The sequence below is a fragment of the Malus sylvestris genome, chromosome 15 (assembly GCF_916048215.2).
Source record: "Malus sylvestris chromosome 15, drMalSylv7.2, whole genome shotgun sequence".
Classification (NCBI taxonomy): domain Eukaryota; kingdom Viridiplantae; phylum Streptophyta; class Magnoliopsida; order Rosales; family Rosaceae; genus Malus; species Malus sylvestris.
Genome location: NC_062274.1, coordinates 16,564,786 through 16,588,146, shown reverse-complemented (window position 1 = coordinate 16,588,146; position 23,361 = coordinate 16,564,786). Strand labels below are relative to the sequence as shown.

The 23,361-nt window shown below is 41.5% G+C and overlaps 2 protein-coding genes and 1 pseudogene across 3 annotated transcripts; 2 read left to right on the top strand and 1 right to left on the bottom strand.

The window, feature by feature from the left end:
* The first annotated feature begins 1,721 nt into the window (after window positions 1–1,721).
* LOC126601176 (uncharacterized) lies at window positions 1,722–3,584 on the top strand. The gene is made up of 4 exons (XM_050267854.1): window positions 1,722–1,865; window positions 2,097–2,337; window positions 2,455–2,507; window positions 3,087–3,584. The coding sequence occupies exons 1-4, from the start codon at window positions 1,826–1,828 to the stop codon at window positions 3,446–3,448; spliced, it is 696 nt and encodes a 231-aa protein (XP_050123811.1). The 5' UTR covers window positions 1,722–1,825; the 3' UTR covers window positions 3,449–3,584.
* A 1,101-nt stretch (window positions 3,585–4,685) lies between these two features.
* LOC126601133 (BTB/POZ domain and ankyrin repeat-containing protein NPR1-like) lies at window positions 4,686–18,708 on the top strand (annotated as a pseudogene).
* A 435-nt stretch (window positions 18,709–19,143) lies between these two features.
* Window positions 19,144–21,677, bottom strand: LOC126601134 (heat stress transcription factor A-2-like). Of its 2 annotated transcripts, XR_007615689.1 has the most exons (4): window positions 20,870–21,677; window positions 19,544–20,398; window positions 19,429–19,483; window positions 19,144–19,332 (listed from the first exon to the last, which is right to left on the bottom strand). XR_007615689.1 is itself a non-coding variant. In XM_050267795.1 (3 exons), the coding sequence occupies exons 1-2, from the start codon at window positions 21,470–21,472 to the stop codon at window positions 19,553–19,555; spliced, it is 1,449 nt and encodes a 482-aa protein (XP_050123752.1). In that variant the 5' UTR covers window positions 21,473–21,677; the 3' UTR covers window positions 19,144–19,483; window positions 19,544–19,552. The 2 variants fall into 2 exon arrangements, 1 of the variants encoding a protein (XP_050123752.1); XM_050267795.1 differs by having other exon boundaries at window positions 19,144–19,483.
* Between the last annotated feature and the right edge of the window lie 1,684 nt (window positions 21,678–23,361).

The following is a 23,361-nucleotide window of genomic DNA, read 5'->3' as shown; positions in this document are numbered from 1 at the left end:
TCTCTTCTAGCACCAGATTCTCTCTTAAGGTTGAAAAACTGAAATCTTTAATTGAGCAATCTAGCTCATCTTCTTCTAAAGCAGACCTGAAAGAGGTTTTACAAATTCTTGAAGACTTGGTAGATGATAATGGAGACGGCCGTTATGGGATTCTTTCGCCCATTCCTTAAGGCAAAAAAGCATGAATTGTTTTTCTTATGAAAACAAACAAGATAAGAATAATTGAAATGTTGCTTGATATCAAGACAAGAAAATAATTATTCTACTTTTGAATAATTTGTTACTTTTAATGCAGCTATGTGCGTCTGTTTGATTCTTTATTTAAGAGTTTTTTTTTTTTTTTGTTCACCTATATGAAGTTGAATTAGGTCTACTGAATAAAGTGAATATATCGTCCACTATGTAAGGCTGCTTTATGATGACCCTTTACTTAGGCAACACCTAGAAGATTATTTCTTTATCGTTTTGATTTTAGGTTTTGTTATAAGAGCCTTGGTGCTCAGTTGTAAACAAGTTTTTCTTCAAATTGTAAAATTGTAGTCTAAAAGTATGACAGTGCTTTCGCGTCTGTTGTAACTACGTTGTGTGCATCTTTCTGACTGAAGATATATTAAATGTGAGGGTGTTTTATTATTTTCTTACATCTTTAATTTGCTTTATGCTTCTTTTAACTATTTTAATTTCCTTTTACTTTATATTTGTTTATTTCAATTGTTATTAATAATTTTATTATGTTCATACATATATTCTGTCACATCCCGGCCCGGGGCGGACCACTTCTCGGGCCCGCTCCACCACCGTAGCACGATATTATCCGCTTTGGGCTTACCATTCCCTCATGGTTTTGTTTTTGGGAACTCACGAGCAACTTCCCAATGGGTCACCCATCCTGGGAGTGCTCTGACCTCCTTCTCGCTTAACTTCGGAGTTCCTACGGAACCCGAAGCCAGTGAGCTCCCAAAAGACCTCGTGCTAGGTAGGGATGAGAATACACATTTAAGGATCACTCTCCTGGGCGATGTGGGATGTCACATATTCTCTTCCAATTACAAATTTAAACAAGATTAGACGTCTTTGAGTCATATATATAAGCCTTTTAAGGATGATTAACACGTGATTAGAGTAAAGTTGCTTCAATATTTGACGACAAAGTAGATGAAATTTCATCGAATCTGTCAATGAGAAGGTTAATTGGCTAATTTCAAATAGTTCAGGAGGTAGGAATTGACATTTTACCACAGTGATAGAAATGTGTTAAAATTATTGCATGATGGCGTGGGTTCAAACTGTGGCAAAACTAATCTAACAAAATATATTGTTTGAAAAAAAAAATTAGGAGGTTAATTTACCAGAAGATTAGTTTACAAGGTCATTTTCAATTGGCTAATAGCTCAGAAGGTCGAACGGCAATTTATATACATACTAGGTCTGACAACTTCTTACACGACTCGTTAATCTGACACCAAACGACACAAAAATAACACATTTTGGACCAAGTTGTTAAATAGTTAGGTTGTTATTAGGTAATCCGTTAACATTTCGGATCGTTATAAGGTTAGCAGATAAAAACCCAATAAACTATTATAAATGCTTTAGAACCTTGTGATAGGGGACAACCGGTCCTATCTCGAATCGCATTCTTTTCTCTGTTATAGCGGGTCCAAGCCGCCGCAATAGACTTAACAGGTAGGCCCTTTGTCCAATCTGGCATCTTACACGTTTTGATTCGATTCTATTTTCTCACTTGTCATCCTCTCGTTTCGCCAACTGATCTTCTAACCATCTCCATCTCCCTCTCTCTCTCTCTCTCTGACAAGCAACTCCAATGGCAGAATCCAAACCTGGAACAACGCAAGCTCCGCCTGGTACGATTTTTTCCAAATATCTAATTCTCGTTTTACTCCCGAACCCCCATTTGTTAGATAATCCAATTTGATCATTTTCTGGATCTAATTATTGTTTCGGATTCGATTAGTTCTGCTGAATTTCCTTAAAGTTATCTAATTTTGGTAGATATTAATGTGTTTGTGTAGAAAAGAGGATTATCGTTTAATTAATGGGATGAATTTCTTGTAAATGTCGAAAATTCGTAACAGATAAGGAAGTAAAGGCACCTAATTTGCTTGAAAGAGCAAAGGAAGAGATTGAGGCAATGCGGCACACAGACAAATCACATCATGATCACAAGGAAACTCATGGATTGCGAAATGATATCGATGAAAACACCCCGTTAGATGGTGTCAAAGCTCCGAATATGTTCGAGAGAGCGAAGGAGGAGTTTGAGGCCATAGTTGAAGCAATTCATCCCAAGAAAGAGTCTCCCACTCATGGAAAAAAGTTGGTTTTTATTTTCCCGTTAATTTGAGCAAATTGAAAAGTTGAAATGTAGGATCAATTTGGCCTTTTTGATGTGCTTAAGTTTGTGCCTCGTCGCGTTTGTTGATTTGATTGCAGGGACGAAAGTAAAAAGGAGCCGAAAAAACAGGAGAAAGCTGTTTCTCTATCAGGTATGACATTCATTACAATGTTGTTGCATGTATGAGATGATTTCTCGGAACTTTTGCATCGGTTCGGTTTCCATTAGTCGAACTAGCAGTTTTAAGAAGATAAAGTAAGGGTCAAGAAAAACAATACGCTGTAGTTGTACTTGTAGTCCTCTATGCTCACCTTGAAGGTCTCATTGGGTTTCCCCAATTGGTGGTTTTGAAATTCGATCGTAACCCTATTTTCCTCCATTTTCTTGAGCGTCCCAGGCTTCGTCTTGATTGGATTGTGGTCCAAACTGTTCTGTGTTTGTATATAATTTTGCCTCTGAGTCTTCGATCTTGTCCATTATTATTTGTTATACTGCAAACGCTAAGTTTAATATTCTAATTGTTAAGGTCCACGCGATTGTTTTCATGTTGCTTTTCCGACTCACATGTTTATACTATAGTCTATATATCTCAAATTTTGTAATCTTCTCCGTTTGACCAAAAAGAAAAAAGAAATCTTTTCCATTTGTGGCATGCTGGCCGAATGCTGTTTGTGGAGGATTCTTGAAAGCCAAAGTTTGTGTCCTCTTAGTTTTTAGTTGATGTTTGCAGAAAATCATGTCAAGATAGCCAATTTGATTGGGAAAGCCAAGGAGAAGATTGAGACAATGATGCACCATGAGAAGTCGTTGAAGAATCATGATAAAGAAACACACGAGAAGTCACCAAAGCATCATACCAAAGAAACTCACGGAAGGAGTAATGACATTGACGAGAGTATCCCAATCGATCATGTTAAGGGTCCGAATGTTTTTGAAAGAGCAAAGGAGGAAATCGAGGCCATTGTCGAAGCGATCCATCCCAAGAAAGAAGAGAAAAATCCGGTTTCCACACCTAAAAAGGAAGGTGGGTTTGGGGTGTCAATAGGAAGAGGTTTGGAGAAGGTGTGCTCCCCTCATGGAAACAAAGATTAGTTGTGAGTTTTTTGTCAAGTTGTGTGATACTTCATCCTCATTCTTTTCTGCCTGATGACAAATCAGGGGATATACATGAAAAATTGTAAGATTTTTTGGTTACTTAAGTTTCTGTATGGCATTCATGTGCATTATATATCCTTCTTATCACTTGATGGCCTCATTTGGAGTCCAGGATTGGATCGGAATGGATAACTTACTATAAATAATCCTTGCACGTTGAAGAACAAAATGAAAATTTTGGGTCCAATTTGAATCGAGAAGATAGATTACTCGTTATGGAAACTTGTAGGTAGGATTAGGAGGGATAAGTTTCATTTATGTCCAATCTATCTCCTCAAAAAATGAAATTCATTCACCTCTAGAGCTTAAACAGAGTGGTTTATCAGTTCCTATTCAATTGTAGAGGCCGATATGTCTCTTTATCTTCATCCACAATAGAAACAAGACGTGGGATCTCTAGCATGAATTGGCCATTTATCCGTTGATGATCGTTGATTGCTGTGAATCTCACACGTGGCGGGGCTCCCCAAATCTTGCAAAAACAGGTCTCACAAAGCAACGAGACCTTGCCTTTTCATGCATAACTGAGCTAGAGTGTTACACCACTACTTTTGTAGCAATAAATTAGAGCTAAAAAACAGAGGCATGAGTATGTGGAAGGTCAGGAAACAGAAGCCTTCACAGTGAAGGCAGGGCAAATTAGTCACTAGCAAAGCCTGCAGAACGGTGGTCATGACGATCGTCCGAAGACTCCGACCCCATCAATGATGCCATCGGTGACATAAAACCAAACCCCTAAAGGCGAAATTGGGCTTCAAATTCGAGAATCTTATCTGCATCGGGATGACACCGCGATAATATTCTAAGTTGATCGAGAACTGCATTACAATTTGTTATTGACTTGAAAAACCGTCGGAGTAGCATACGTTGTTCTCATCGGTCACAGTCCCAACACAGAACAACTCTTTGCATACTTCAACCTGGAACTTGTGAATTGTGATTGATCATAATTTACGCAAGGACAAACAAGAAATTGTTAATTGTTACAAAAAATTTAATTTTTAAAATTTGATCAGCAATTTTTGCGTAATTGGGATTTTGTTTTCACTGATCGTCACCCATGTCCTCTCTCTGCTCTGACTTCAAAACTCATGTATTTAAACAACTTCGAATCGACCCGATCAACCCACCAACTCACAAACTCGGATCACCCGACTCAGTTCTCTTGTTCCCGATGAATTTTATGAAAATCAGCTTCTCGGACTCGAACGACGTTGTTAGCAACAGTTGTAAGAATATGAACATAAGAAAGCCTTATAGGAAGATGAATGTGAGTTCTTGTTGATAGAGGAATCTATCATGGAGATGAACTGATATAGATTAGGAAACATGAGTTGTTTCCTAAGCGGATTGTAATAGGAAATCCTCATTAGATTAGGAGAGGTGTGTGTGTGTGTGTATATGCTGTAATCTCTGCTCTCACAGACACATGCTCAATTAAGAACTAAGCCTTATTCTTAGTAAGAGCATTAAGAGTTCTGCCAGAGAGGAGAAGAGTTGCAACATACAGAGTTTGGACTGCTGCAGCCATGACGTTTTCCAACGGAGGTTCATCAGGTTAGTGTGAATGCATTAGTTCATATGGAAAAGACTTTGTGCTTTCTTGGTTGTGTTTACTGTGGCTTAAATCTTGATCTTGGCTATTTAATTCTTACAACAGCAACTCCAACAGCAGCAACATCTCATGCATGGCATTACACCACAACCCTCCCCCACCCGAATTAGCCCTCAACCGCCCCTCCGACAACCTTGAATCGATCTTCGACTCCACTCACTTTGGCTACTTCGTCGACGCCAATATCATCGTCAACGCCACCTTGGAAGTTCCCGTCCACCGCTGCGCCTTGTCGGCGAGAAACTCGTTTTTCAAGAACGTGTTCTCGGTGAAGGACAGAGGGTCATCGTTGGTGGCTACTCGGTTTGAATTAAAGGAGTTCGTGAAGGAATATGATGTCGGATTGGACGTGCTCCTCACTGTTTTGGGGTATTTGTACAGCGGGAAGCTTAGGTCATTGCCCAAAGGCGTTTGGGTCTGCGTGGACGACGCTTGCGCTCATGTCGCTCGCTGGTCGGTGGTTGATTTCATGGTGGAGATTCTGTATGCTTCTGCAACTTTTCAAATCTCCGAATGGGTCTCACTTTATCAGGTAAAAACTTCACTAGTATCTTTTTGGGTAAAGTACAAAAAAACTACCTCAACTATTAGTGTCACGACACTTTCATACCTTATCTTTTAAAATTGACAATGTCATACCTTATCTTACGAATTTGATCCAATGTTTTACTTGGCACTGAATTTTTCAGTTGAATGCTGACGTGATTTGATTCGGGACCCACTTTTTATTAAAAAATTAATAAAATATAATTATAAACTAAAAAAATTATTTAATATTATTAAAATATTAAAATAGTACATAAAAGTTAAAAAAAAAACCCCTCAGTTCGTCATCTTCTTCCCCCTTCTCTCTTCTCCCCCGTCATCTATTTCCCCCTACCTGCTTAATCTTCAACAACAAAAAAATAATAATTTGAAAACCCATCAACCCCATCCCCCCGCCCAGATCCCGTCACACCCTCCCCCCCCCCAAAAATATCATCACCACACCAAACCCCCCAGATCCCAAGATCCCATCACCCTACCAACCCCCACCCCTTCCCAAAACCTTGATCCCTCCCACACCTGCAACCCAAGTCAAAGGAGAGAAGGGGGAAAGAAAAAAAAAAGAAAGAAGGAAACCCAGTTCGTCTGTCCCCCCTCCCCAGCCCAACCTGCATAAGAAGAAGAAGAAGAAGAAGAAGAAGAGAAAAAAAAAAAAAAAACAGGAAACCCAGTTCGTCCCTCCCCCCCAAGCCAACCTACAACCCAGGAAGAAGAAGAAAGGAAAAAAAAAAAAAGGAAATCCAGTTCATCCATCCGTCCCCTCAACCCCTCTCCCCTTGCCCAGATCCCGTCACACCCCCCCCCCCAAAAAAAATATCATCACCGTACCAACCCCTTCCCCCCCCCCCCAAGATCCCATCACCCCCCCCAGCTCCCAAAACCATGATCCCTTCCACACCTGCAACCCAAATCCACCACCCCCCAACCTGCAGAAGAAGAGAGAGAAGGAAAAAAAAAAAAAAAAAAAAGGAAACCAGTTTGTCCGTCCCCCTCCCCTAACCCAATCTGCAGAAGAAGAAGAAGAAGTAGAGAGAGAGAGAGAGAGAAACCCAACCTGCAAAAGCAGAAGAAGTAGAGGGAGAGAGAAAAAAAAAAAGGAAACCCCCATGCCAACCTACAACCCAGAAAGAAAAAGAAGAAGAAAGGAAAATAAAAATGAAAAGGTCGTCCATCCCAACCTGCAGGAGAAGAAGAAGAGAGAGAGAAAAGAAAAAAAAATACTTTTCTTTATTATTTTAATATTTAAAAAATATTAAATAATTTTGTTTTAGTTTTTAATAATTTTTTAATAGAAAATGGGTCCCGAATCAAGCCACGTCAGCATTTAACTGAGAAATTCACGACCAAGTAACGGAAGGTATAACATTGGCACAAATTCATAAGATGAGGTATGACATTGTCAATTTTAAAAGATGAAGTATGAAAGTGTCGTGACATCAATAGTTGAGGTAGTTTTTTTGTACTTTACCCTATCTTTTTTATACTTACACGTGCTTACGTCGTCGGACTGCGACTTCAACGTCATACTAGTTATTCGCCTGGTACATGATCAAAATCCATAGTATGACGATAAAACATATTACGTTAGGTTTGTTTTTACAGTGATTAGTTTGAACTTTGAACGATATTTTCCAATAATTATTCCGACTTCGACGAGATGTTGAGATTCACATAATGATAATAGAAGATTATTATGTTGTCGTATCATTAATTTGAACTCTATATAATTAACCGGGCTAATTATTATGATTTGCAGTCAGACAATGTAGATATCTTACATTCTTTGATAGTTTAGCAGATGAACAAATTTGGATACTTTTTAGTGTTTGTATACGTGCATAATAGTGAAAAATAAGGGTAATGTTGTGTACGATAAATGTTTCCCCAATCTTCATAAGGCCGAAAGCCTTGTTAGCTTGGAGCTGCCATTTTTATATACGTGCATAATAGTGAATGATGTTTAAATTGTTTGCTATCAGCTTTCTAAAATTTCGTTTATATTTTTGTTGTTACCATGTTCGGTTAACACCTAATCACAATAAAGATTGAGATCCATAGTTTGAATAAGTAAACATCTTAAATAGTTTGACGAAAGAACATTCCACTTTCAGCGTTCATACGTGTGTTTATAGTAGTGATTGATGTTTATCAACTTTCTGAAACTTTGTTGTTAGTTTGTTTTGTATTGATGATTAATTTCCAGAGGCATCTGCTAGATATTCTTGAAAAAGTTGCCATAGATGACGTACTGGTGGTTCTGTACGTCGCCAACATGTGCGGCAAACCGTGCGAGAGATTGGCGGGGAGGTGCATTGAGATGATAGTGAAGTCCGATGCCAATGTTGTAACTCTGGAGAAAGCCCTGCCGCAACACACTGTGAAGCAGATCACCGATACCAGGCTTGCATTCGGCTTGGACAGCCCTCAGCAGTGCTCCTCTAGTGCTAGTACTAGTCATTTCCCAGATAAACACACCAAGAGGATACACCGGGCTTTGGATTCGGATGATATCGAGTTGGTGCGAATGCTGCTGAAAGAAGGGCATACCAATCTTGACGATGCCTTTGCGCTGCACTATGCTGTGGCGTACTGTGATGCAAAGACCACAACGGATCTGCTTGATCTTGGAATCGCAGATGTTAATTGTAGGAATCCGAGGGGGTATACTGTGCTTCCTGTTGCGGCGATGAGGAAGGGGCCTAAGATCATTGTGTCCCTTCTCACGAAGGGTGCTCGCCCTTCGGATCTTACGCTGGATTGGAGGAAAGCGGTGCAGATCACTAAGCGGCTTACCCGGGCTGCAGTTTTTTAGTCTAACGACGACGGCAAGTCTTCTTCCAACGATCGCTTGTGCATAGAGATTTTGGAGCAAGCGGAAAGAAGGGTTCCGTCACTTGGAGAAGCCTTGCTTTCGCTTGCTATGACCGACGATGATCTGCGCATGAAACTCTTGTACCTTGAGAATAGAGGTAAATATTCACTCTTGTTTGTGTTTAAATTAGAGCATATAAGTGTGTTCGGGTTAAAACTTAAACTTTGGGCTCAGAAGGGAGTTGGCCCAAAAAGAGGAGAAAAGCCCGAAGCACAGCCGAAGCCCAGAAGGCATAAAAGGCCTTTCCCGACTAGGTGCAGATCATTTGCACCACTTGTTCAGATCATTTGCACCACTTGTTCACCTACCCAAGGGCCAAGTGGTATAAACCAGCCAGCTAATCAGCCCAAAAGTACTTTATAGTGGCAGTACAAGTAAATAGCTAATGAGTCACTATCCTTCAAACTGCATTTGGGCAAGATTATTGCTACAGGAGGCCAAGCCAGTGTGTCTATAAAAGGAGAAAGAGAAATAAGAGTTAAGGACACTCAAACAAACCAACAAATACAAGCACAAACTCTGCTCAAAGCCAGATTTGCCTTCAAAACGAAGCTGTAGTCAGCCCAAGCCTTCATCCCTTTCGGGGTAAACCCTTTGTAATAGCTCTGCTACCCTGTTCAACTCTTGCTGTAGTATCGATTTCTTCCGTAAACTCACCTCCCAACCCTTTTTCTAAGCTTTCAAACCTCCTGATAAACCACAAAGATAGGAAGTTGCAAGACGATCAGCCTTGCCCGACCTTCTTTGTTTTTGTCTTTTCATTCATTAGCCTAGCAATATGTTGTATACTACAAGTTCTATCCAAGTTATTTCTAGTATGGCTATTAAAAGACTCTCTCAGCGCTTGAATCCGATTTGAATATGTCTTCACAGTTCAAGCCAGATCTAAGTTCCAAGCCCTCGGGCATGTAAGATTTGATCACTTAAAAAGTCCTTGGCCTCAAGGCATAAAAAAAACCTGATATGGACTTAACCCATCCACGACAAGCTTTGGTAATAAGAAGTCCGAAGTTACTTGAGGCGCAAGTAATCGACCTGTCACTTAGTTTTATTTCTATTATATTATGATTACCATAGAACGTTCGAGTACGGAATGAATTCTGATGGGAAGCCTCAAGGCCTATTCAAGGCCCTACAAAGGCACATATTTGGATTCATCCTGTTCCTCGGGCTAGAACATTGAGTATAGAAGAAGTTCTGATGGGAAGCCTCAAGGCCTATCTAAGGCCCTACAAAGGCACCTATTTGGATTCATTCTGCTATTCGGGCTCAGGTACTCAGAAGTATAATGGTTATAAGACTCATATAACCAAGAAAATGAACCTTATGTATTCGAGTACTAAGTTAGTTATTAACGGGAAGCCTCAAGGCCTACACCTAAGGCCCCACAAAGGCACCTATCAATAACTAACATAGTCTCTCGAATATATATATAATTAAAACTCAACATCCATTCTACATCTGCCATGTTGAAGATGGCAGTGGCAAGCCTGAGCACTTAAAAGTTAATCTTGATTGTGAGCCTCAAGGCCTACACCTAAGGCCCCACAAAGGCACATTTCAAAGTTAACTTTGTCCTTTTCTTTCAGCCTTGCCCGACAGGCTTTGCCCGACAAGCTCGCCAGTAAAGCAGAAGCCCGATAGAAAGCCTTAACCGGTGCCGACCTCTCGGGGAGCTGTGTGCTCGTCGGCTAGGAAGCATCCCCGATGAAAATTCCTGCCACGAACATAGTTTTGGCACGCCCGGTGGGACACTTTGATCAAAGAAGTATGTCAAAGGGATCAGAAGATTTGCAAACTGCTTTGTTGCACATGCTACAAAGACTGGAGAACACCTCCGCAGGCTCCAGAAAGGAAGATGACCCAGTTCTAAGACCACCTATTCCTATATCTTTACCTCACCTTGGAAAGAAAGATGATAGGGAGAAGAGGGGATTTAAAACCAACCGACTAGAAGAAGCTGCGGTGACGGATAAACATACGGATCCCTTCTCAGATGCCCCTATAAATATGATCAGTATGGCTTGGGCGGATAAGGGGAAAGAGAAGGTCACAAGAGAAGAAGAAAGAAGACTGGTTGACAAACCCATAAAAAGGGTGGTTAACTTGCTCGAATATCCAAGAGCCGCCATAATCAAAGGGAGGATGCTGTGCAGTAAGTGCCAATGCCAGTGTGAGCTCAAAATACCGCCCACAGGAGCCCTCATAGATCATGAACTGATCAGGAGGAATGAAGAACAAAAGAGAAAAGAGGCACAAGAAAAAGCTCGGCGGACTGCAGGAAGGGATACCTCCCGAAGTGTCTTTCAGCGGTTAGGAGGCGATTCCCAACCGAGGCTTTATCAGAGATATTTCGTAACCATGAAGTTTCTGAGGAGGCAGAGGATAAAGATGCCAAGAAGCCGAAAGAGAGAGGTGTAGAGCACTCTCAGTACGGCCATATGGGAAGAGAGGTCAGGAGGAATGACAGGATAACAAACTCTGTCAAAAAAGATAATCCTGCCCGCCTCGGGCAAAAATTGTATGTGGTTGGGAAAAATAGACAGCCCGTTAAGCAAATGAGAGCCTCCATGGTCAAAAGGGTTCAGAGGCAACACAAAGCCTACATGAATTCCTTAAAAACCCCTGCGACGTCGGAAGCATCCAAAAATCAAAAGTTGGAGAAAACGTCTTCTGGGGGGAGTAGTCAGCTCCGTTGGAGAAGTAAGAAGGAGGTGGAAAAGGCTAATAGCAAGACTGAAGGCGAAGGAAACCATGTGCCACAAAGCCTACACCTTGGGAAATATAGAATCTTGAGGAGAGTTCAAGAAGATATGGTTATGGTGCCAACTCCCGAATGGAAGACAAAGCAGCCTATTTTTTTTTGAACTGTCTCACCTGAGAGAAAACAACATTCTCTATCATTAGAGGATCCCTTCGGGGAAGTTCCAAAGCAAACACCATATTCAGGTGTGAATCAACTAGAGGGGGCACCAGAACCACTGCTTCCACTAGATGCGATGGCTTGGTTGGATGAGTTCATGGACCAGATTGGGAGCAAAAAAGAAGAACTGCCAGAGCCTAGCAACTTTCATATAAACATGGCGTATGTGTTATCTGCCATGTTTGTTGCCCAACCAAATCAGCCTGCCGCCATGGAAGGAGATTACATAACAACGGAGCCGATGATGACTCATGTCAATGTGGAGATAGCTGAAGAATGAGAGTTGGGAAAAGTTGAATCATCTGAGGCATCCAAAGAGGGTCCTTTAAGGATCTATACAGATAAGATGATGTTCAGTCGCCCGAACATTTCACTTGCCAATCATCTGAAGCCCATATATGTGACAGCTCATTTGGAAGGGGTGTCATTCAAAAGGATTTTGATTGATGGAGGGGCGGCTGTTAATGTACTGCCGGCCAAGCAGATGAAAAAGTTAGGGAGAGGCACATATGATCTTATTCCTACAGACCTCACAGTTTCTAGTTTCTCGGGCGCTAGCACCAAGACTCATGGGATATTGCCTTTAGAAGTAGATTTGGGGTCTAAACAGATCATGCTGGCATTCTTTGTGGTGGACTGCACCTCCACCTATGGAGCCTTGCTCGGAAGAGATTGGATTCACCAAAGTCTTACTATACCCTCCACCCTACATCAACAAGTGGCTGTTTATCATGAGGCAAGCGCAGAAGGGCCAGGCTTTTGGGAGATGGTAAAGGCCGAATCACGGCCATTTCTTCCCACAGCCAATGTAGCGGAAGCAAGTTTCTACAATCCCAACGTAGGAATCTTGAAATGTTCGGGAGCAGATGAGAACGGCCGCCCTACTAAGGTGACGGCCCAAAAGCTTCTAGAACAAGGAATGCTCCTTACTAGAGAGGAGTAGGATAGACCTTGTATCGTCCCAACACCCCTACACCATCAATGACAGAACAAAAAAAGAAAGATAAGGTAATGGCAGTCAGATCCTTGATTAAACGACTGTTTGTGTATAGGAAAGGAAGAAGACAAGAAAATGAGCTCTTAGACAGAGAAGAGCAGGAATGGCAGGTAGGAGCTTCAACCAGCCAGGATGAAAGCAAGGAGGAATCTTGTCGAAAAGAATTGGAAAGGGCCATTCAAATGGTCGAGTGCATATATGACCTAGATGGGCCAGACGACTTGCCCGAGAGCCCGGAGCTAGTCGAATTTTTGTGTGCAGAACCTGATAAGCCACTACCAGAGGTCCAAGATCCTTTGGAAGTTATTGAGCTAGGAACAAATGAGGACCCAAGACCAATACAAATCAGTGGTTTATTGGAGAGTGAGGATCGGCCACAAATTATCTGTCTCTTGCAAGAATTCAAAGATTGTTTTGCTTAGCATTACACTGAGATGCCAGGTTTAGATGCAACCTTGGTGGAACACAGAATGCCCATCAAGGAAGGATATAAGCCGGTTAAGCAAGCACCACGAAGGATGTCGAAGGAGATAGAAGAGAAAGTCAAAGAAGAGATTGAGAGGCTCGTAAAAGCCAGATTTATCAGGCCAGCCAAATATATGGAGTGGTTAGCCAACATTGTACTCGTTTTAAAAGCCATAACAAAAGCAGTACGATGTTGTGTTGATTACAGAAATATTAATGGCGCTACACCTAAAGATGAGTATCCCATGCCCATGGCAGATCTATCTATAGATGCAGTAGCAAAACACAAAGTCTTATCTTTTATGGATGGAAATGCCGGGTATAATCAGATAAAGATGGCCCCGGAAGATATACATAAAACAGCTTTTAGGTGCCCTGGGCATGTGGGGGCATATGAATATCTGGTCATGCCCTTCGGGCTCAAGAATGCTGGTGCAACCTACCAAAGGGCGATGAATGCCATCTTTCATGATCTGATTGACCATAATATGGAGGTGTATATTGATGACATCGTGGTGAAATCCAAGACAGAAGATAAGCATCTGATAGACCTCAGGCAGGCATTGACAAGAATGAGGATCCACAAATTGAAGATGAATCCAAAGAAGTGTGCGTTTGGAGTGAGAGCGAGCAATTTCTTGGGATTCCTGGTTCATCAAAGAGGTGTAGAAGTGGACAAAAACAAAGCGCGGGCAATAATGGAGTCGCCTTCACCCACCAACAAAGTGCAACTCCAGAGGCTGATGGGCAAAATTAATTTCTTAAGAAGATTCATTGCCAATCTAGCAGGCAGGATCCAGCCGCTGACTCCTTTATTAAGACTGAAGGATAAGGAGAATTTCGAGTGGGGACCACCACACCAAGAGGCTTTCGATAGTATCAAAGCTTATTTGACTTCTCCGCCAGTGTTGGTACCACCTCAAAGGGGAAAACCCTTAAAGCTATATATCTCCGCTTCAGATAAATCAATCGGGAGTTTGCTAGCTCAAAATAATAAAGGTGGGAAAGAGCAGGCAGTGTACTACCTCAGTCGAATTCTGACCGAGGTAAAAACAAGGTATTCCCTAGTATAGAGATTGTGCTTAGCTCTGTATTTTACTGCCAATAAGCTGAGGCATTACATGTTACCTTGTCACGTGCACATCATCGCCAAGACAGATGTGATAAAGTACATGTTGTCAAAGCCAATGTTAACATGAAGGATTGGGAAGTGGATTCTAGCATTATCAGAATTCAGCTTTCAGTATGTCCCCCAAATGACAGTAAAAGGCCAAGCAATTGCTGACTTCTTGGTGGGGCATCAAGAATCTCAAGATGAGATAATCAATATATCAGGAACCCTGGAAGTTACTAATGTTTGGATCCCGCTAGGCAAAGGGATCTCGGGCAAAGAAGAGTGGATCCAGCAGAAGATAAGAAAAGTGGCTGGTCTGTGGATTACTCCTTGGAAGCTGTATTTTGATGGTTCTTATACTCAGAAGGCTTCAGAAGCTACGATTGTAATTATCAACCCTCAAGGGATTTATCATTATTACTCATTTCTCTTGGATTACCAAGGGAATACCAACAATCGGGCAGAGTATGAGGCCTTAATAATTGGTTTGGAAATCTTGATGGATATGGGAGCAATGGACTTCATCGGGCAGATCTACCCGGCTTCTAGCAAGGGGCACACTTTCATAATTGTAGCAACGGATTACTTTACCAAATGGGTAGAGGCCTCGGTTGTAAAATCTATAACCTCAGCTGCAGTAAAAAATTTTATTGAGACCAAGATTCTGTATAGATTTGGGGTGCCCGAAACCATAATGACGGATCGAGGGCCATCTTTTATTTCAAAAGAAGTTGAAGAATTTGCAAGCAAATACAAAATAAAGATGATCCAGTCCAGTCCTTACTACCCGCAGTCAAATGGCCAGGCAGAATCCAGCAACAAGATTTTGGTAAACATTATCAAAAGAATGGTGATAGATAATCCGGAAAAGTGGCATGAAAAGCTGGGGAATACTTTATGGGCATACAGAACTTCCAAGAGGGCAGGAACAGGGACAACTCCTTATGCTTTAACTTTCGGGCAAGATGCAGTGCTTCCTATGGAGATCAATGTAAGTTCTGTCAGAATTCAAAATCAGTTTGGATTACACAACGAATAGTATATCGAAGCCATGTGTTAAGGGATTGAAGACTTAGATGTAGCCCGAATTGAAGCTCTGAACCAGATTCAGGAATGGAAGAAGGCTGTTGCCCGAGCTTATAACAAAAAGGTGAAAGTAAAGTCTTTCAAGGAAGGAGATTTGGTGTGGAAGACAGTCATTCCTCTAGGAGCTCAACTTAGGGGCTTTGGAAAATGGAGCCCGACATGGGAAGGTCCTTTCATGATTAGTCGAGTATTAGATAAAGGGGGATATTACTTGGCGGACCTCGAAGGGAATTGGCAGAAACATCCTATTAATGTTAAATTCTTGAAAAAGTATTGTCCTACATTATGGGATGTTAGGGATTGTTATATTGAAGATGATGCAAAGTAAAGCAGGTTTCAGGATGCTAAAGTGCAGTGTATATTCATCAGTCATTCCAGAAGACAGAAAGACATAAGATTGTTAAGATAATGTTTATTTCATTTCGACAAATTGGTGAAATTTACAACAAATTCAATTCAATTCCGATGTGCTACGTTCGACTCCTTCCAGGTGCAATGGTGTCTCAACTGGTTTTCTGATGTCTTCATGGATAGAATCCGATCAGGTGATCAGGTTGTGCGGCCAAGATGCGCTTGGTAGAGGATCATCAGGCAGAGTCATCACCATGTATGATGGTGAAGCCTGACTTATCATGACGACGAGCGGGAAGGCAAGTTTTCATGAGGAAACCGTCTGACCAAGGGTGTTGGAGATAGCGGGGTGTTTGACCAAAGGTGTTGGGGATAGTGGGTATCTGATGAAAACTCTTTTTCTCACGAAAAGAGAGTTTTAGGAAACCCCACTTGAATCCTAAAGAACTCATTTCTCAGTTTTGGGAAGAAAACTAAGAAGGCAAAAGTACTCATGGTTAATAAAAACGAAGGCTGGAGAAGGTTTGTTGGTTGACCAAAAGCAAAATCAAGCCTGAATTTATAGAAACCTCAGAGGATAACCCAAAGGTCGTGAGAAGAGCAAGAGACGTAGGGTCGTAGGCATCCTGTCTAAAAAACACAAGTTCCAAGAATGGGTATACAAGCATGCAGATGTTCAATCAATATTGGCGCCTAGAACTCCAGTTTGAATATTGATTGAAGGGGGCACTGTTCGGGTTAAAACTTAAACTTTGGGCTCAGAAGGGAGTTGGCCCAAAAAGATGAGAAAAGCCCGAAGCACAGCCCAAGCCCAAAAGGCAGAAAAGGCCTTTCCCGACTAGGTGCAGATCATTTGCACCACTTGTTTGTTCACCTACCCAAGGGCCAAGTGGTATAGACCAGCTAGCTAATCAGCCCAAAAGTACTTTATAGTGGCAGTACAAGTAAATAGCTAATGAGTCACTATCCTTCAAACTGCATTTGGGCAAGATTATTGCTACAAGAGGCCAAGCCAGAGTGTCTATAAAAGGAGAAAGAGAAATAAGAGTTAAGGACACTCAAACAAACCAACAAATACAAGCACAAACTCTGCTCAAAGCTAGATTTGCCTTCAAAACGAAGTTGTAGTCAGCCCAAGCCTTCATCCCTTTCGGGGTAAACCCTTTGTAATAGCTCTGCTACCCTGTTCAACTCTTGCTGTAGTATCGATTTCTTCTGTAAACTCACCTCCCAACCCCTTTTCTAAGCTTTCAAACCTCCTGATAAACCACAAAGATAGGAAGTTGCAAGACGATCAGCCTTGCCCGACCTTCTTTGTTTTTGTCTTTTCATTCATTAGCCTAGCAATATGTTGTATACTACAAGTTGTACCCAAGTTATTTCTAGTAATATGGCTATTAAAAGACTCTTTCAGCGCTTGAATCCGATTTGAATATGTCTTTACAGTTCAAGCCAGATCTAAGTTCTAAGCCCTCGGGCATGTAAGATTTGATCACTTAAAAAATCCTTGGCCTCAAGGCATAAAAAAAAACCTGATGTGGACTTAACCTATCCACGACAAGCTTTGGTAACAAGAAGTCCGAAGTTACTTGAGGCGCAAGTAATCGACCTGTCACTTAGTTTTATTTCTATTATATTATGATTACCATAGAACGTTCGAGTACGGAATGAATTCTGATGGGAAGCCTCAAGGCCTATTCAAGGCCCTACAAAGGCACCTATTTGGATTCATCCTGTTGCTCGGGCTAGAACATTGAGTATAGAAGGAGTTCTGATGGGAAGCCTCAAGGCCTATCTAAGGCCCTACAAAGGCACCTATTTGGATTCATTCTGCTCTTCGGGCTCAGGTAATCAGAAGTATAATGGTTATAAGACTTGTATAACCAAGAAAATGAACCTTATGTATTCGAGTACTAAGTTAGTTATTAACAGGAAGCCTCAAGGCCTACACCTAAGACCCCACAAAGGCACCTGTCAATAACTAACATAGTATCTCAAATATATATATAATTAAAACTCAACATCCGTTCTACATCTGCCATGTTGAAGATGGCAGTGGCACGCCTGAGCACTTAAAAGTTAATCTTGATTGTGAGCCTCAAGGCCTACACCTAAGGCCCCACAAAGGCACCTTTCAAAGTTAACTCTGTCCTTCTCTTTCAGCCTTGCCCGACAAGCCAGCCAGTAAAGCAGAAGCCCGACAGAAAGCCTCAACCGGCGCCGACCTCTCGGGGAGCTGTGTGCTCGTCGGCTAGGAAGCATCCCCGACAGAAATTCCTGCCACGAACAGAGTGTTAGTTTGCTCTTCTTTTTAACTTGCATTAGATTGCATTTCCTTATCAAATCTGATTGTGTTGTTGATTGATTGTTTCTTGTCAGTTGGACTGGCAAAGTATTTGTTCCCCATGGAAGCCAAGGTTGTAATGGATATCTCCTAAATCGATGGCGGCGCTTCTGAGTTTCCAAAGGATCTGGCCAGTTCTCAGATGACGACTGTGGACTTAAACGAGGCACCCTTCAAAATCAAGGAAGAGCACCTTAACTGTCTACAAGCTCTATCTCGAGCTGGTATAATCTTGTTTCACAGTACTATCCATCACTTTTTTTCTTTGTTTGATAAGACGATTTATTAAATCAATCTAATCTACGAGGAGGGGATTTAAACTCGCCTGACCCACGTCTGCTAAAGTTTCAGTATCTGAAATTTTTCATTGCTTTGCAGTCTTTCCTCGCTGCTCAGAAGTACTGAATAAGATCATGGACGGTGATGACATATCACAGCTTCAATACACGAGGAATGACACGCCAGAGTTGCGGCTCACGAAGAGACGAAAGTACATGGAACTCCAGGAAGTACTAACCCAGGCATTCGACAAGGACAATGAGGAGTTCGATCGGTCCGGGATATCTTCTTCATCGTCGTCCACATCGATAGGCGTGGTGAGGTCTAATGGTGGTAAGATCACCATCAAGAAATAAGATAGTTTTTGCCAAACCAAATAGGTAGAATGTTCATTCTCTCTCTCACCTTCTCTTCATTTTTTTCTTTCTTTCTTTTGATACATAGATTATAGGAACGCTTCTTGTAGCGATGATTTCGCGTTTGTATACTGTTCGTTTTAGATCGTAATTCTATGTTAAATCATGTACCTTTGTTAATATTATAATCACGTTCTTGGTTAGTATGAGATGAATTTTGTAGCAATGGCTCTTTAACTATGCCCCGAGTTGTTGTATTTTCGTCTCTGAACGTCTCTGAACTCGAATAGCAATAGGAGCAAATAATGTATAATGTTTTGGGGTTAACTTATCTCTCCACACTATTTGTGCTTTATCAAGAAAAGTTTAGGTGATAAAAGGCTACCCCATCCTAAGGCCAGGGAATACCAAGTCTCTTCAAAGACTTACAAAGGGGTGTTAGCTCAATTTTGGTTCTTACGAACTTGTGTTAGCTCAATTTTGGTTCTTACAAACTCAATCAATCCTCATTGACAAAAATAATGTCATTTTAACACACAAACTTAAAAATATTTCAGCAATGTGATCAGTTTTATGTGTCTAAATAACAATATTGTTTTGTAAAATGTGGTTCCAAAGGAGTTTCGTATTGTGTTGTATTAGATATGTTCACCGATTGGCGATTGTGTCCCAAAGATGAGACAATTTCCAACAGAAAATACTTGACTCTTTACCCATAAAATGTCAAATATTTAAATCAAAATTTGATTTGCGTTACACTGTGATTTACATTTAAAGAGGAATGTAAGGAGCTAAGCAGTGTTCATTTCCGAACCCCTCATGCGAACAGAATGAACATATTTGTACTATGCAGAGTTTACGTTCTTAACCAAGCTGTGCAAAATCAGTACAACAGAGAGAAATGTTTAAAACTTAGGGATTAATACAGCAAAAGTACAAAACATTACTCCATAACTCAAAAAGTCTTACAAGATTGAGGAGTTCTTGATTCACCTGTGGTTGCATCTTCTTTCTTAGATTTACACTGTAGAAGCGAAAAACCCGAAAAACCAGTTATATTGAAGAGAAGATAAATGAATTCTACCTGTGAAATTCAAGGCACTGAGCCAATGCAACCAACTTGCTCCACCAAGGAGTTACTCACATATGCGCTCCAATCGCACGGCTTGACAATCAAATCCTCCAATTCTTGGTATAAACTGGAGTCGTTCAGTGCACATTCATCATTGAAAACTATATACTCCTCCAGAAATTTATCGGACATGTCATCATAAGCAGAGGGCACATCCTCCGAGCTGCTTGTTCCGGCCATCACACAAGGATTTAGATCTTGACCTGCATTACATGATTTATCAACTTTGGGAGATGATAACGGGGTTTCATTTTGTTTGGAAGCAATTCCCTCTGAGATTTGTTCAGCAAGTGCAGACTGCATAGGCACCAGTTCTTCCTCAATTTGGCCTCCACAATCAAAACTGAGGCTGGCATTTATCCACTCATCAAAGCTTTCGATGTCTTGGGCCGGGGACAATCTCCTTCTCTTGCCTAGATCACCTCCATCCAACTCTCTCTTTATCACTCTCTTCAGCATTAGCTGCTGCACAAAAATGGGATTCATGGCGGTTTTGGTGAGGAAAAAGAGCATACTTTGCTGCTTACACACGGAACTTCGAATTCGTTGTTCAACCGCAGTCAGTTGATGCTGAGAGTACTTTTGCTGTTGTCTGAGATTCAAGATTTCCAACCTCAAAAAGTCCTGGTCTTTTTTTAGGGACTCAATTTCGGCTTCCAACCTGGCTTTGGTTGAATGGGCAGCGACTGGGGTCGGCTTCTTGTTATACCTTCTTCTTCTCTTGATGTTCTTCAGCAAGTGCTTCTTCCCACCCTGGAACCCTTCACTTGCAAACTCCCACCTGTCCGGATCAACCTTTTTGAATCCCTAAAAACATAACATTCAACAAAATCTTTCAAAAACTCAAAGATTACGAAAGCTCTAGCATAAACAAAGGGATCCGCACACCCTCATCTAATTTCTTTCATTATCTACTTCAATTTATTCAATCCGATGACCGAAAATTGAGAGGTGTGTGAAAGATAAAAAAGAAAAAAAATTATAAGGTGTGATTCAATTCGATGACCTAAGCAAATCAAGATGACAAACAATTTATAAGCATTCAAGCAAAAATAACAAATTAGTGGGGAAAAAAGGCCATGCAACAAACAAATCATGTAAGAGTAAGAGTTAGACACCCTATCCTAACCAACTGGTCTGAACTCTAAGTCTATCAACCCAAATAATCATTGAAATCAGAAACATTCATACAATTTGAAGCTGAATTCAACTTCTTTTTTTCTTTCATATGTTAGTAAAAACCAAGTAAATTAGTAAAAAACAAGATAGAAAATTTACGTAAGTGTTGAGCTGGCGAATAAAGCTTGAGATATTGTTGTGCTTGAAGTATTTGGGCAGGAGAGTCCTGGAGAATTCGTACAAGTCCCAAACAATGAAGCTCTGCCGAGTATCACTCCACGAAACGACGGAATCGGTTTCCGGGTCGTCCACCATATGAAAAGTCTTTTTCAAGAACGGCGGTGGGCCCACCTCGCGCAAACCCTCCATGGGTTTAGGCAGCTCCATGGAAGAAGACCCAAAATCACCACCACAGCCGTTGATGGTGTTGAAGTGGTCTCCACCGTCGAAGTCATCATCCTCCACAACCACAACATCTACTGTTTCTTCCTTCACGTGGAGCAATTCCGCCGCTGGGTTCGGCGGAGCGGCGGAGGAAGGCGAGGAAGACGAGAGGTCAAAGTTTCCGCCTTTGGAAGAGGTCAATGCCTTTAGCTCTTTTTTCAGTTCGGTCACTTCTTCTTTGACTTGATCAAGCTCGTTCTCTGATTGTTTCAAACCATTGCTGGTTTTTGGAAACTGGGTTTTCGACGACAATGGCCGGGAAGGCGTCCCATCACCGTCTCCACCGCCAGAACTCTCACCACCGTCGGGAACCACCATTTTTCTCTTGAATAAAAAACAGGGTATTTTGCAAGCCTGAAAAAATCGACTCGGGTGGTCTACTGGAGGTCGTATTTTTTTAATTTTTTTTTATTCTTTCGATGCTTTACAAATGAATTGTGGCGGTTGGTGAAACATTTCAGAGTTTTATATGCATACGGAAACACAGAAAATCATGTACCAAGAGGCAGAGATTTCTGTTTTATTTGGGGGTTCTTTTGTCCTCTTCAAATCTTGGGTATTTTTCTTTTCTTTAAATTTTTTGGATTTTAATTGAATTTGCCTCTTCACTCTCTCTGGGTTTTCAGTCGGTATCCGAGTGTGTGTGTCCACGTCTCTGTGCTTATTCCATTTTTGGGTTCACTAAATTGACCCCACCTACTCACAGTCCCTGCCTCTACTTTCTAGAAACTTCCTATTTACTCCATCTTTTTATTTTCTAGTGCATCACCAGAACCCTAATTTCAAATTTTAAATAGAGCGGTGAATCATGTGTTGCACAGCTTAGAGCAACTCCATCCCGTCCTATCTTCTTGTAAATCGGGTGGTTCAATCCCGCTACCCTAACAAAAATTGCTCTAGCTCACCTAAATCCCCGTTGTTATTCAACGGGCCCAACCCCAACACACCAAGCAATAGACCATTATCACCCGTCTGTCTGCCTGAGTAGGTCTGACGTTAGCCACGATCACATGGCCTTCATGCACGAATGGGGATTGAGCCAACTAAAAATTGTTGATGGGACCCGCGCTGCTAGCATTCAGTTTCTATTCAAACCTGGGCAATTGAATTTCTTAAATTCGATGATCCACATTAATCAACAACAACAACAACAAAGCATTTTCCCATTAAGTGGGGTCGGCTATATGAATCCTAGAACGCCATTGCGCTCGGTTTTGTGTCATGTCCTCCGTTAGATCCAAGTACTCAAGTCTTTTCTTAGGGTCTCTTCTAAAGTTTTCCTAGGTCTTCCTCTACCCCTTCGGCCCTGAACCTCTGTCCCGTAGTCACATTTTCGAACCAGAGCGTCAGTAGGCCTTCTTTACACATGTCCAAACCACCGGAACCGATTTTCTCTCATATTTCCTTCAATTTTGGCTACTCCTACTTTACCTCGGATATCCTCATTCCCAATCTTATCCTTTCTTGTGTACCCATACATCCCACGAAGCATCTTCATCTCCGCTACACCCATTTTGTGTACGTGTTGATGCTTCACCGCCCAACATTCTGTGCCATACAACATCGTTGGCCTTATTGTCGTCCTATAAAATTTTCCCTTGAGCTTCAGTGGCCTACGACGATCACACAACATGCCGGATGCACTCTTACACTTCCTCCATCCAGCTTGTATTCTATGGTTGAGATCTCCATCTAATTCTCCGTTCTCTTGCAAGATAGATCCTAGGTAGCGAAAACGGTCACTTTTTGTGATCTTCGCTAGATTGCTCCGGTCATTAGTGTGGATAAGTATATAAATGGATAGAGATAGGAAAGCAAACACAAGATGTACGTGGTTCACCCAGATTGGCTACGTCCACGGAATAGAGGAGTTCTCATTAATTGTGAAGGGTTTACACAAGTACATAGGTTCAAGCTCTCCTTTAGTGAGTACAAGTGAATGATTTAGTACAAATGACATTAGGAAATATTGTGGGAGAATGATCTCGTAACCACGAAACTTCTAAGTACCGGAGTGTAGTATCGTCTTGACTTGCCTTATCTGTCTCATAGGTAGATGTGGCATCTTCTCTTGAAGTACTCTTCCTCCATCCAGGGGTGGTATCTGTAACTGGTGGAGATGCACAAGGTAATGTATCAATTTCACTTGAAGCTTACTTGTAGTTTCAGGCTTGGTCAAGCGCAATACAAACCATGTAGTAGGAGTC